General features: G+C 35.6%; 3 protein-coding genes across 3 annotated transcripts; all 3 read right to left on the reverse strand.

Annotated features, from left to right (window-relative positions):
- Positions 1–924: 924 nt before the first annotated feature.
- On the reverse strand, positions 925–1,485 carry LOC104226580 (uncharacterized). Its single transcript, XM_009778608.1, has one exon. The coding sequence runs from the start codon at positions 1,483–1,485 to the stop codon at positions 925–927; it is 561 nt and encodes a 186-aa protein (XP_009776910.1).
- A 193-nt stretch (positions 1,486–1,678) lies between these two features.
- Positions 1,679–3,124, reverse strand: LOC138889339 (uncharacterized). The gene is made up of 2 exons (XM_070172634.1): positions 2,869–3,124; positions 1,679–2,721 (listed from the first exon to the last, which is right to left on the reverse strand). The coding sequence occupies exons 1-2, from the start codon at positions 3,122–3,124 to the stop codon at positions 1,679–1,681; spliced, it is 1,299 nt and encodes a 432-aa protein (XP_070028735.1).
- A 797-nt stretch (positions 3,125–3,921) lies between these two features.
- LOC104226576 (uncharacterized) lies at positions 3,922–6,300 on the reverse strand. The gene is made up of 3 exons (XM_009778604.2): positions 5,916–6,300; positions 5,054–5,175; positions 3,922–4,242 (listed from the first exon to the last, which is right to left on the reverse strand). The coding sequence occupies exons 1-3, from the start codon at positions 6,181–6,183 to the stop codon at positions 4,078–4,080; spliced, it is 555 nt and encodes a 184-aa protein (XP_009776906.1). The 5' UTR covers positions 6,184–6,300; the 3' UTR covers positions 3,922–4,077.
- Positions 6,301–15,712: the final 9,412 nt, after the last annotated feature.

A 15,712-nucleotide genomic window follows, 5' to 3' on the forward strand; every position in this document is an offset into this window, starting at 1 on the left:
AAATACTTATATCATTGTATAAAATATGTGAATAGAAATTATACTGACGTCCTGCTGTGATTGAACATTTGCAATTGGCACTATTTCTTCATCCACTGGAACAGAAATAAGAGATCCGAATGTGGATGTGCTCCTCACAATGAAAGAAGCAAGCATGTCTTTGTTTTCTACGATCCTGTCCCAAAAGTAAAAATGACAAACCTTAGAATGTTAATAATAAGAAAGAAACATGAACAATTAATGTGATGCCATTTACGTAGTTGCAGACATTGTTGTTTGTTGATAAGGTGGATTAATCTGTATGGTTGTGTTAAACCTTGTTGTCAATGATGTGCCTGCATAAATTACATTAAGAAATTACAAAATCACATTGGTTCTTTGTATAAGATGAAATATTGCTGATTTTAGTTTACCATTGTATTTCGACACCCCAATACGTCTTGCAAGAATGATGGGATACTCTTGGAATTGCCCAAGGAGTTTCTTTCCCTCATCTTCAATAATACCTTCTTCCCATATTGTGAATGTGAAAGTTTGCTTCCTGTGTAAATTGAAGGGACAAATATTTATATTACTTTTTTATATAATTAGATAATAAGTATAAAGAAGTGTCTGAAAAGCTTATGACTTGGCTAATAGACCTACCGAGTATCAATGAAGATGAGTTCCTGCAATCTTTTCTGCAGACTTGCAACATATCTTGGCGGAAAGCACTTGACAACAATTGCAAGCACATCTATTGACAAAAGGATTTATTAAAGTTAATAAGTAAATGTATAAAATAATAAATTCACAAGTTCTATTAAATTACTTGTTCATTGATTAAAGAATAAAATTTTCATACTGTGTTCTACGTTCTTAGTTGGATTCTTGATAGATCGAGAGGCTTGATCCTTAATGTCTCTAAAGGACGTCACAGCAAGTTTAGTGGGTGGCGGCAATGACAAATTTTCCAGTATCTCGCCTTCTGTAAATTGGATATGAATTCTGACCTTTAGATGTTTCGTTGGCATAATCTCTGGGATATTTAAATTTACTTTGTCTCATTTTTTTCATGCATGGACTTGTAGGATTTAAACTTCCACAAGGACCATGCATCATATGCTTAACAACCAAAGAATGTAAATAACTATTTGTATTACCATCTGGTAGTTCGGCACAAACAACTTTATCATAAGCCTCAAGTGTCAATAATTTATACCCGTCAGCAAGTATAATGAGGAAATGAGCGTGAGGAAGACCTCGTTTTTGGAATTCTATGGTATACATAAAAGCAGCGACTTTTCCAAATATACTCTTTTTAACTATATCTGACTTAAGCTCTTCTACCTTTGCTTTAAATATGCGACTCACTAAATCTGGTCTGTTTTGTACTTCATCAGTTGGTAGTAAGAAATCTTCTATCTCTAGCCATGAAGGATTACATGTCATCGTTAGAAAGATATCAGGTTTTCCAAAATGTTGTACTAACGCAATGGCATCCATATATCGACGTCGCATATCTCTTGGACCTCTAGTAAAGCTAACATGAAGGAATGTTTTTCTACCAATATTTGAAGCTTCTCTTTCGCCTAGTCTTAGAAGATCAGTATGTCCTTCTAATACCTCAATATCCGAAATAATTTTTGATTGAATAGGAAAAAGTCTAATCTTTGTGTTTCGAGTTTTATATATTCATCTACAAAATATTGTTGGAATAATCTTCCAGAATGTAAAGTTCCATTTTCTTCATCATCTCTAATTTGAAGTTTGTAGCAGTAATATTCTTGACAGGAAACAATATTTTTTTCTTCCTTTCTTTTTTCAAGATTTCTTGTTCTATGTTAAGTAGTCCATCAATTGAACACATATTAGTTACACTTGGAAGTTTCTCATGTTTGCAGGAAGCACGAGGCGTAGGAGAGCTAGTTTTTTGTTGAACCTTTTGGATGTCGCAATGCCATCCGTTTTCACCGTAGGGAAACAACAAAGGATATTGTAATGGGTTGTAGCAGCCATAGCAATAGTGAACCAGTTGGTTACTGTTACTATGGGTGTAGATACGAATATGGGATGTAGATAAAGAACATTCCAATTCTTCGTCAACCCATATTGTTGCGACTTCTGATACACTAGGTAAATTATATGTTCGTTGGTCCAAGGTAGAATCACACTTCAGTGCGATGTAAAAGTTAGATAAATCTGGAATGTCTGTCAAAGATTTCAGAAAGATGGAGTATGAATTAATTTTTAGAATGTTCATCAATTTTGCAATAACCGACCTATCAAGTTTTTCGGAAAAAGCCATCTTGTTAACTATATCCTCATCATTGTCATAAAAATAAAACTGCAAATTTTTGGCTTTGTTATCTCTGGGGGTGAGGTCATTTATAAAATGGTACATTTGTCCTTGAACTCTAAATGTATAGACACCTTGAGTTCTTTTTGCTAATTCCTTATCGTACTTTACTCCAAGGGAAGTAAATGTGAACATGTTGTATGTTCTAATATAAATACGGAAATGATTGGATTGATCGTTCACGCCAAAGTAAAGGCTTTTTAACTCAGAAGGTAGGCGTTGTGAAACTAATTTTACTGAACCATTACTATAGCAGAAGCTAGGAGTTTCATATTGAAATCTTCTAGCTCCGCAGAATTTACAATTTGGAACCCCTTTTAGAACGGAAGGACAACTGGGTAGCTGGTTGATATTCCAGCACCCTACCTGTGTTGAGGTGCGTCCTGCAACATCATAAGTAGTTAAATTTTTATTATATGTTCCTGATGCCAACGTGTAATATACAGGCAGCACCTCAAAATATGTTAACTATCTGAAGATAACCTAAAATGCCGGAAGTTAATCGAATATTACAGTTCAATTCAACCAACCATTTCGGGAAGAAGAAGGTATGTCTCGGATGAAGGTAGCAGCTTGTCCTGGAATCATCCTATGAGATTCGGAAGAAGAATGACTTTGATCAGAAGGTTTGGCGGAAGAAATTTCAGAAAGACGGCGTTTTCTCGCAGCATATTCAGTCCGACGTCGGCTTTGTTTTCTCGCAGCTAATTCCTTGTCCTCAAATCTTGCAGACTGGAAACTAATCACCATGATGAAATCTGTTCGGCTTTGTTTCCTATTGTTCATGTGTGAGACAAGAGCAAATAAGAAAAACTTCGCCAGTTACAAAATCAAAAACTTCAGTTCTAGAGCTGAAGTTTGCTAGTTACAAAAACAAAAACTTGCTACTTCAGTCCCGTCTACTAGAATGCTGAAATTTTGCGTGATTGTCTTTGCTACTTCAGCCCCGTATGCTGAAGTTACGCGAAAAAGTGGGTACGCTTGCAAATTTTTTTGCAAAGCGGGCACAAGTTAAAACGTGACCCAAAAAGTGGGTATAGATGCAAATGCCCCGAAAAGAAAAGAAGATTAATTTAACCATCTTGGTAGAAATAAAGTATAAACATGAGTAGCAAATTAACACTTGTTTAGTTATCACAGTAAAAATTAGTCGATAAAATGTAGGGCAAAGTGACATTTTGTGCCAGTTGAGTGCCAGTAGGTATAGTAGAGTCAAATTTTAAGCAGGAGATGTATAGATAAGAAACGAGGTAGATAATGAACGAGGATTGGAAACATGAATGAGAAAAATATCATGCACCATTTCGAAAAGTTTTCCTTTTCGAAAAGTTTTCCTTTTTGTTTCTGGATGGTTTAAACAACTTAGCTTTACTCTAAATCTAGTCTATTTGAAATTACAAAATACATCAGCCACACAATCTCTCTAGGTAAATTTTTTTATCGATATCACATGTTCAGAATATAGATTTCTCATTTCTCTACGTCTAATCTTCCTCTCAAAATTATTCAAGATGCCTAGGCAAACATACGGGTATACTTTGGAGATAGGACACACGTTCTGCTTAAACAAGACTAAGGCAAGATAACAAAACAAAGACAGGTAGATTTAACCTCAAGAAAACTGACAGCAGTAAAAATTGTGTGAAGGAAATTGTGCCTATTAAATAAGGGATTAACTATTTTTCACTCTCAAAAACAAGAGAGAAAAATCAACAGATCGAAACTCTGCTCAATAACCATCAAGCCATTGCTACCTTCTTCTCTTCCTCGAGCTTCTTCAGTTCTGCCAGTCTTTCCGCCCATGCTCTATCCCTTGCAACTGCAGCCATTTTATGCTCTACTCTCTTATTCATTTTTTTCCGATGGGCCTCCTGCAATTGAGCTTTGCGCTTCTTCTTCTCAGCCTGTCCATGAAAATAAAACCAAATTTATAGTAAAGGACTAATTAACGAAACTAGGATCTCAGGAAGCAAACAAAAACGTATTAATTCAAGGAATGCACAGAGAATTTGCAGAAGTCCTTGAAAGACACTTCCTTTGTTTCTGAATAGTCATTCATACCATGCAAAATAACAATCTAGCTTTTATGAATGGGCGATCAACTTGTAGCAGGAGAGCCTTTTGATGCAATAAGCTAAGCACTTTCTTATTTTACTGTCCTAATAACTAGCTCCGCAGCAGGATAAGTTGGATTCGATTATCTGGGACAGGAGTTTATTCAAGTAAAAATGCTTTAAATGGGCATACCCCTAACATTTCATGGTGCAGGCCAGAGTGACTTAAGAGACATGCTCAGACATAGAGACGTGAAAGTACCAACATGTGCTGCGTCAAAATGGCAAACACAACATGGACATCTGTTCAATGTTTTTTGAAATGGGGATCATCTGTTCAATGTTGTGTGTGCAGTAGACACAATATCATATCAATATATTAACCATCAGCAAAATAGCATATGAACGGCGTTTTGCACATTAAGTTCAATGCTAATATCCAGTTTCTGAAAGAGTGCTGCGGCCCTGAAATGTTTAATACTATTAAATGTGCAGCAAAACCTTACAATAATCCAATTATCTACTTATCAAGAAAAGAACACACTTTTTTGTATTCTAATGAAAAGGTAAAGAGAGAAGAACGAAGAACGCACTCTTCTCAAGAACCAAAGAGGATTCATCTCAGAAAAGACAAATGAAAACAAAAGCTGTAGCAACATACCAAAATAAACGCCTTTCGCTGCCCAATTCTCTTCTTCTCATTCCTTCGCTTGACACTTCCTTCATTGGGATTGTTTGGACTTATAGGTTCGCCAGGCACATATTTGACCCACGCATATGGACCTAAATTCCAAAAGAAAAACAAAGCTTCTAAGTTCGTTTCATTCTTTCTAGTCCAAAAGTTGATTAAAATCCTAAACATACAAAGTGTGTTTGCTACAATAGGAAATGTGTTTACGGAAAAAGTTTTCCTTTTTCAAGTATGTGGTTAGCTTGAACCGTTGATAAATATTTTCTGCAACGGAATATAATTTCCACCAAAAGAAGGGAAGTAACTTCCATAACTATGACGAAACGCGTGCCTTGACTATTCCATCAGGTACCTACCACCTCCCACCGGCACAAGTACCAGTTAATTCTGCCTACCAATGGGCCATTTTACTTTACAATCCCAAATCTTACTCTATATCAACCAACATTTAGACATTGTTGTGAACCTTTAATACTCAAATATATCATCAAACCACCATCCGCATGTCCTATCCTCCACCTTGTACGATTAAAATCCCAACCAAACACTAGAAAATGATTTCCCAAGCTAAAACATTTTCTATGGAAGAAACTTTCTATGGGGTAAATACTTTTATTAATACACATTCTCACCTTAATTTATGATTTAACTTTTTAACATTTCTTCTATGGAGTAAAAGATTTTCGTTTATGCTAAAAGCAAACAAAAACATCATAATTTGCGGAATGAAATGCCCAGCTACGAAAATGGCATAAAATCTTAAACCCTAAGATTCAAAATCAAACTAAAAAGAGTAGTAATTAATTACAACAGGAAAATGAAAATTATTAACCTGGCGGTTTCAAGCTAGCTCTTTTCCGTCGAGACTTGAGACTGGGTCTTCGCTTTGGGAAGCGAGTGTCAGTTAAGCTGTGGAAAGCACTGGACGGTGGAATCCATGGAAGTTTAGGGCGGAGATTGTTGAATAAATGACGGAGCTCCGGCGCCGGAGAGATGGTGGTCGCCGTACAGTTGAACGAAGGAAAAGCGGATGATGCTCGGGTCGATAAGAGTGCTCTCGAAACGGGTCGGATGATGGATCTTAGGGCTCCGAAACCCATGATTGTAGCTTGATTGATGACGGCGTTTCAGAGTAGTCTGAGAAGTAAGGAGAAGAAAAATGTAATGACGTAACGACGTCGTATGAAGAGTAATGGTATTGAGCTGCTACAAATTATAAGAATTGGAAATAGTTTATTTTTGTTATAAAATAAAGACTATAAAGTAAAGACAAGTATAGAGAGAAACTGATATATTATTCGAATTCAAACTGATGTACATAATGAACTGAAATCTCTTCTATTTATAGAAGAAAGGAAGCTGCTCTGTAAGCTGCTACTACAAGCTGCTGTGTAAGCTGCTACTACAAGCTGCAGTGTAAGCTACTATAAGCTGTTGTGTAAGCTACTACTACAAGCTGCTGTGTAAGCTGCTACAAGCTGCTGTGTAAGCTGCTGCTGTACCAGATATGGATAATCTTCTACTGAGAGCAATATTTATCCATAACGGAGTACTGAATGGATAAGCTTATTATATCCGGTATGGATAATCTTCTACCGGGGGTAATGTTTATCCATAACCGGGTACTGAAAAGATAAGCTTATTATACCCGGTATGGATAAACTTCTACTGGGGGTAATGTTTATCCATAACCGGGTACCGAAGTGATAAGTTTCTTCAGGAAGCTTATTTCCAATATAGTACTAAATAGATAAACATATTTACGGTGGAGTCCCATATGGATAAGCTTCTTCAGGAAGCTTATTTACAACGGAGTACTAAATGAACATCCATAATATAATATATTTATAACACTCCCCCTTGGATGTTCATTAAAAGATAATGTGCCTCATTAAAACCTTACTAGGAAAAACCACGTGGGAAAAAATCCTAGTGAAGGAAAAAGAGTACACATATTTAGTAATACGCATTGTTAGGTGCCTCATTAAAAACCTTATAAGGAAAACCTCATGGGAAAAAACCTTAGTAAGGGAAAAAGAGTGCATTGTGTATTTTACTCCCCTGATGAAAACCTTGTTTCAAATATTTGAGTCTCCGCATTCCAATCTTGTATATCATCTTCTCAAAAGTTGAAGTTGGCAAAGATTTAGTGAATAAATCTGCTGGATTATCACTTGAACGGATTTGTTGCACATCAATGTCACCATTTTTCTGAAGATCGTGCGTGTAGAATAATTTTGGTGAAATGTGCTTCGTTCTATCTCCTTTTATAAATCCTCCCTTCAATTGGGCTATGCATGCAGCATTGTCTTCGTATAAAATTGTGGGTCTTTTCTCACATTCCAAACCACATTTTTCTCGAATAAAATGAATTATTGATCTCAACCATACGCATTCCCTACTTGCTTCATGAATAGCTATTATCTCAGCGTGATTTGAAGAAGTAGCAACAATAGATTGCTTTGTGGAGCGCCATGATATGATAGTACCTCCATATGTAAATACGTAGCCGGTTTGAGATCGAGCTTTATGGGGATCAGATAAATAACCTGCATCTGCATAACCAACAAGGTCTGCACTATCTTTGTTAGCATAAAACAAACCCATATCAAGAGTTCCCTTTAAATATCGCAATATATGCTTAATCCCGTTCCAATGTCTCCGTGTAGGAGAAGAACTATATCTTGCTAGTAAATTAACAGAGAATGCTATGTCAGGCCTTGTAGCATTAGCAAGATACATTAGTGCACCAATTGCACTGAGATAGGGTACTTCGGGACCAAGGAGTTCCTCGTCCTCTTCTGGAGGTCGGAACAAATCCTTATTCACTTCAAGTGATCGAACAACCATTGGTGTACTCAATGGGTGCGCTTTGTCCATGTAAAAGCGTTTTAAGACCCTTTCTGTATAGGCAGATTGATGGATAAAGATCCCGTCTGCTAAATGTTCAATTTGCAGACCAAGACAAAGTTTTGTCTTTCCAAGATCTTTCATCTCAAATTCTTTCTTAAGATATTCAATTGCCTTTTGGAGCTCTTCTGGAGTTCCAACAAGATTTATGTCATCAACATAAACAGCAAGTATAACAAATTCTGATGCCATTTTCTTTATAAAAATACATGGACAAATAACATCATTTATGTAACCTTCTTTCAGCAAATATTCACTAAGGCGATTATACCACATGCGCCCAGATTGCTTTAAACCGTACAAAGATCTTTGTAATCTGATTGAATACATTTCCTGAGATTTTGCTTCAGGCATTTTAAATCCTTCAGGAATTTTCATATAAATTTCATTATCAAGTGAACCGTACAGATAAGCTGTAACTACATCCATTAGATGTATTTCAAGCTTTTCATGTAGTGCTAAACTGATGAGATATCGAAATGTTATGGCATCCATAACAGGTGAATATGTTTCATCAAAATCGACTCCAGGTCGTTGTGAGAATCCTTGTGCAACAAGGCGAGCTTTGTATCTTTCAACTTCATTTTTATCATTCCTTTTTCGCACAAAAACCCATTTATGACCAACTGGTTTTATACCAGCAGGTGTTTGGACTACTGGTCCAAAGACCTCTCTTTTAGCAAGTGACTTCAATTCCGATTGAATTGCCTCTTGCCATTTTGGCCAATCAGATCTTTGTCGACATTCTTCGACAGATCGAGGTTCAAGATCCTCACTATCTTGCATAATATTAAGTGCAACATTATATGCAAAAATATTATCCACCACTATTTCAAATCGATTTAAATTAATCCCATCACCGTTCGAACTTATTAAAAGTTCCTCACTCACATGAGCTTCAGGTTCATTGATTTCTTCAGGAATCTCAGAACTAATCAGATTTTGGGTCTCTTCAGGGGATCCCTTCATAGTATCGTTTTGATCATTTGTCGATTTTCTTTTTCGAGGATTTCGATCCTTAGAACCCAAAGGCCTACCACGCTTCAGGCGTGCTTTAGGTTCACTAGCTCTCATGCTAGTAGATGGTCCCATTGGGACATCAATTCGGATAGGCACATTCTCTGCTGGGATATGTGACTTAGTTATCCTTTTCAAATCAGTAAATGCGTCTGGCATTTGATTTGCTATATTCTGTAAATGGATGATCTTCTGGACCTCCTGATTACATATAGGGGTACGGGGATCAAAGTGAGATAATGATGAAACTTTCCACACAATTTCTCTTTTGATTTCCTTTTTCTCTCCCCCTAATTGTGGGAAATTTGTTTCATCAAACCGACAATCTGCAAATCGAGCAGTAAATAAATCTCCTGTCAATGGTTCAAGATAGCGAATAATAGAGGGTGATTCAAACCCAACATATATTCCTATCCTTCTCTGTGGTCCCATCTTACTACGTTGTGGTGGTGCTACTGGCACATATACAGCACATCCGAAAATTCGTAGATGGGCAATATTTGGTTCATGACCAAAAACTAATTGTGACGGAGAATATTTATTATAATGTGTCGGTCTAAGACGGATAAGTGATGCTGCATGCAAGATAGCATGGCCCCAAACAGTAGTGGACAATTTTGTTTTCATAAGTAGTGGTCTTGCTATCAATTGCAAGCGTTTAATAAATGACTCTGCAAGGCCATTTTGAGTATGAACATAAGCTACAGGATGTTCAACTTTTATCCCAACGGATAAACAATAATCATCAAAAGCTTGAGATGAGAATTCTCCAGCATTATCAAGGCGAATAGCCTTTATAGGATAATCTGGGAATTGTGCCCTTAATCGAATTATTTGGGCTAATAGCTTTGCAAACGCCAGGTTGCGAGATGATAGTAGACACACATGAGACCATCTTGAAGATGCATCTATTAGGACCATAAAATATCTAAACAACCCACTTGGTGGGTGAATAGGTCCACATATATCCCCATGTATACGCTCTAAAAAGGCAGGGGATTCAATATCAACCTTCATTGGTGATGGTCTAGTGATCATTTTTCCTTGATAACAAGCATCACAAGAAAATTCGTCATTTGTAAGAATCTTCAGGTTCTTTAATGGATGCCCACTCGAATTTTCAGTAATTCGTCTCATCATTATTGATCCGGGATGGCCCAAACGGCCATGCCAAAGCACAAAAGTATTTGAATCCGTAAACTTCTGGTTTACGATAGAGTGTGCTTCAATTGTACTAATTTTTGAATAGTATAAGCCAGAAGATAAAGTTGGTAACTTTTCTACAATGCATTTCTGGCCAGAAATATTCTTTGTAATACAAAGATATTCCCTGTTCATTTCATCTATTGTCTCTACATGATACCCATTTCGGCGGATATCTATAAAACTCAACAAGTTTCTTCGGGACTTGGAGGAGAACAATGCATTGTCTATAATAAGTTTTGTTCCCTTAGACAGAAATATTATGGCTCTTCCGGAGCCTTCAATCAAACTTATATTACCAGAAATTGTTGAAACATTTGCTTTTTCCTTATGCAAATAAGAAAAGTATTTCTGATCGTTGAATATGGCATGTGTTGTTCCACTATCAATAACACACATATCTTCATGATTTGTCTTTGATCCAAACATAATTTGAGGGTTATCCATATTCTTCAAAATAACATAAATAAAATATATTATAGTAAATATCATTATCAAAACATAACTTTTATTTATGTACAATAATTACATAACCATACTATTTATTACAAACAACACAAATTAAAATATTTACATTTCTACAGATTCACTACCGATTACATGACTTATTTCTCCTTCTGGGAGTGCAAAGTAATCAGCTACATCCAAATGCATGAAGTCTAAATTATCTTCAGAAATAAAATTTGCTTCAGCATTTTTCTCTGTCTTCTTCAGGGAGGCTTGATAAAGCTCAACCAGGTGCTTTGGCGTACGACAAGTACGTGACCAGTGCCCTTTTCCTCCACATCTATAGCATGCATTTTCTGCATTTGGCGCTTGCACCGCTTCATGCTTTTGTTCCTTCCTTTTCCACTGCTGGTGGTGAGGAGGCTTCTTTGGTGCATTATTATTACCATGATTGGGGTTTCTTCCCCGACCACGGCCATGACCACGACTGGGGCCACGACCTCTTCCACGTTTAGCTTGGTGGAAGTTCGTCTCATTCACTTCAGGGAATGGACAAGAACCAATAGGTCGGCTTTCATGATTTTTCATTAATAGCCCATTATGTTGCTCTGCTATAAGAAGATGTGAGATAAGTTCAGAATACTTTTTAAATCCCATCTCTCGATATTGCTGCTGCAGGAGCATATTCGAGGCATGAAAAGTGGTGAAAGTTTTCTCCAACATATCATGATCAGTAATATTATCACCACATAATTTTAATTGGGAAATAATTCTGAACATAGCAGAATTATACTCACTGATAGATTTAAAATCTTGTAGCCTTAGATGAGTCCAATCATAACGTGCCTGTGGAAGAACGACCATCTTCAGGTGGTCATATCTATCTTTCAAATTATTCCACAGTATGACTGGATCTTTAATAGTGAGATATTCCATTTTCAGGCCCTCATCAAGGTGATGGCGTAGGAATATCATTGCTTTGGCACGGTCTTGGTTTGATGCCTGGTTTTTATCCTTGATGGTGTCTGCCAGACCCATCGCATCAAGATGAATTTCAGCATCAAGTACCCAAGACATGTAGCTTTTGCCCGATATATCCAGGGCTACAAATTCAAGTTTAGAAAGATTTGACATTATTTAGGAAAAGAAAGTTCTTACCTTAGATACTTTCAAAATATTTGCTCGAGATGGTAGAGCTTCGTGCTGATAACGTGTTATAAAATAAAGACTATAAAGTAAAGACAAGTATAGAGAGAAACTGATATATTATTCGAATTCAAACTGATGTACATAATGAACTGAAATCTCTTCTATTTATAGAAGAAAGGAAGCTGCTCTGTAAGCTGCTACTACAAGCTGCTGTGTAAGCTGCTACTACAAGCTGCAGTGTAAGCTACTATAAGCTGCTGTGTAAGCTGCTACTACAAGCTGCTGTGTAAGCTACTACAAGCTGCTGTGTAAGCTGCTGCTGTACCAGATATGGATAATCTTCTACTGAGAGCAATATTTATCCATAACGGAGTACTGAATGGATAAGCTTATTATATCCGGTATGGATAATCTTCTACCGGGGGTAATGTTTATCCATAACCGGGTACTGAAAAGATAAGCTTATTATACCCGGTATGGATAAACTTCTACTGGGGGTAATGTTTATCCATAACCGGGTACCGAAGTGATAAGTTTCTTCAGGAAGCTTATTTCCAATATAGTACTAAATAGATAAACATATTTACGGTGGAGTCCCATATGGATAAGCTTCTTCAGGAAGCTTATTTACAACGGAGTACTAAATGAACATCCATAATATAATATATTTATAACAATTTTGACAATTGAATTCCCGTGCAGTTGAATTTTATGAATCAAGAGTTTAAATTAAAATTCAAACCAATTTCGTACTAACTTTTTTTTATTAATTTTGATTCTTAATTTTAAACTATTATTTACATCTCATTTCATTTCTAATTTTCTATCATAAAGTAGGCTTGCATTAGAATGTAACTACAATCTAATTGCATAAAATAAAGAAGTATAAAATTGCAACGCTATTAGTAAATACTTATATTATTAATTATCAAATTAACATTTATTTGTAAATTAATTCACCTAATAATTATGCTTGATTGATATAATTTATTTTTTAGATCGATATAATACATATAAACCGAATTAATTGAGCAGAGTCTAGCATAAGTTAAAGTTTATCAAAATACCAAGCCGAACTAAGTTTAATTTTACCCTCCGTTAACTGAATTGAGTCCAGACTTTAATGGCTACGTTTTAACGGAGAATGAAGTTAAACAGGAACAAATTGCTTAAGTAATATTTCGAGTTAAAATTATATAATTAAACGGACATGAATAACCACATAATTTAACAGATAATAAAATTACACCATTTCACAGTTCCATAGTAAATTTAACCCTCTACCTTTAACCTTATACATTATACACAATATTGATAATATTGTTATGAAATATAATTCAAAGTAGCAATATGGAACAAGAAAATAAAAGTAATTTAGTAAAACATGAACAAGAAATGGAGACAGAAAGAAGGAAGAGATTTTCTTCTTTAATTGTGTGTATTTTTCTATCTATTACAAAGCCTTTATATAGGCATGAAAAGAAAATATGTTATGGAATATGTCATTGAACATAGAAAATATGTTAGTGAATATGTCATTAAACATTTGACATGAAGATCATGGAGGAAGAGTAGACATTCACCATAATATGATATTTATCATAACACTCCCCCTTGGATGTCCATAAATAATGTGCTTCGTTAAAACCTTATTAGGAAAAAACCCTATGGGAAAAAAAATCCTAATGAAGGAAAAAGAGTACACATATTTAGAAATACACCTTTTGGTTGTCTCGTTAAAAACCTTGCAAGGAAAACCCGATGGGACAAAATCTTGTAAGGGAAAAAGAGTACACCGCGTATTAACTCCCCCTGATGAGAAGCATCAGTTCACATCCTTCAGCCTTCGCATCCCAATCTTGTACACCAGTTTCTTGAAGGTTGACGCCAGTAGAGATCTGGTGAACAAATCAACCATATTATCACTTGATTGAATCTGTTGCACATTGATATCACCATTCTTTTGAAGATTATGTGTGAAAAATAACTTTGGTGAAATGTGCTTTGTCTTATCTCCTTTTATGAATCATCCCTTCAATTGGGCTATGCATGCTGCATTATCTTCATACAAAATTATGGGTAGTTTTTCACACTTCAAACCACATTTGTCTCAGATAAGATATATTATAGACCTCAACCAGATACATTCTCGACTTGCTTCATGAATAGAAATTACCTCAGCATGATTAGAAGAAGTAGCCACGATTGATTGCTTAGTCGATCGCCAAGATATGACAGTGCCTCCACATGTAAACACATAGCATGTTTGAGATCAAGCCTTGTGTGTGTCAGATAAATACTCTACATCGGCATAACCAACAAGGTCAGGATTGCAATCATTGCCATAAAATAAGCCCACATTGATAGTCCCTTTTAGATAACACAATATGTGTTTGATTTTACTCCAATGTCTCCTTGTAGGAGCAGAGCTATAGTTTGTTAAAACACTAACTGAAAATGTTATGTCACGCCTTTTAGTGTTAGCAAGATACATTAGTGCATCAATTGCACTAAGATATGGTACTTCAAGACCAACAAGTTCTTCATTATTTTCATGAGGTCGGAATGGATCTTTATTTATATCGAGTGATCTCACAACCATGGGGGTACTAAATGGATGTGCTTTATCCATATAAAATCGCTTTAAAATCTTTTCAATGTATGCTGATTGATTGATAAAATTTTCATCTTTCATATACTCAATTTGTAGACCAAGACAAAATTTTATCTTTCCAAGATCTTTCATTTCAAATTCTTTCTTTAAACAGTTTACTGCTTTAGGAAGCTCCCTGAGAGTTGTAATGATATTTGAATCAACAACATACACAAAGATTATAACAAATTCAAATCCAGATCTTTTTATAAAGATACAAGGACAAATTGAATCATTCTTGTACCCTTCTTTCAATAGGTACTCACACAAGCGATTATACCACATGCGCCTTGATTGTTTCAATCCGTATAAGGATTTTTGAAGTTTTATTTAATGAATTTCTTGGAAACATTAATATGCTTCAGAACAATTTTAATCCTTCAATGATTTCCATTATACGCATATCAAGTTTTCATGTATTGCCAGGTTAAAACCTGAAATAATTATATCCACCATAAGAGAACATCTCTCCATATAATCAATGTGAGGATATTTACTAATTTTCTTGTGTCACAAGTCGTCTTTATGTCTATCGACATGAACTTTTTGCACAAGAACACATTTATACTTCCATTGGCTTTATACTTTCAAGTGTTGGGACTATCCGCCCAACTTTACATTTTTTCAAGTGAAGTCAATTTTCATTGCGTATTTTTCATTTGACCATTCATTTATCTGTCCAAATTTCATGATAGATTTGAGCTCAAGATCCTCATCAATATTAATAATATTGAGCGCTACTTATGTTAACAATATCGTCGATGATCATTTTATATCAGTTCAATTATTACACAATAAAGACATAACTTATTGAGATATCTTTATCTCATTATTTTCAGGTACCTGAGCCTCTCACAAGAGGTCTTACGAAGTATTATATCGTGGTGCTCTTCTAGAGCACTTGCCTCCTTATTATGATCATTTTGAACATTTGCCCTTCTCCTTCTTCAAAGAGTTTTATCTTTGGAACCGATTAGTCTGTTACGCTTCATGTGTGCCATAGACTCTGTCCCTCATGGACTTTATTCTGTTTGGAGCATTAACAACTGAAATATGACATTTAGCTTTAGGTCAGCAAATGCGTCTGGCAATAATTTATAAATTAATTATCACTTGAACTTCAAGTTCATATTATCACTTGAACTTCAAGTTCATATTATCACTTGAACTTCAAGTTCATATTATCACTGGCAATGTATTCATAATAATTCATTTCACGTATCACTTTCTCAGCTATCCATTTTCTCCCC

The sequence above is a fragment of the Nicotiana sylvestris genome, chromosome 4, assembly GCF_000393655.2.
Source record: "Nicotiana sylvestris chromosome 4, ASM39365v2, whole genome shotgun sequence".
Lineage (NCBI taxonomy): Eukaryota > Viridiplantae > Streptophyta > Magnoliopsida > Solanales > Solanaceae > Nicotiana > Nicotiana sylvestris.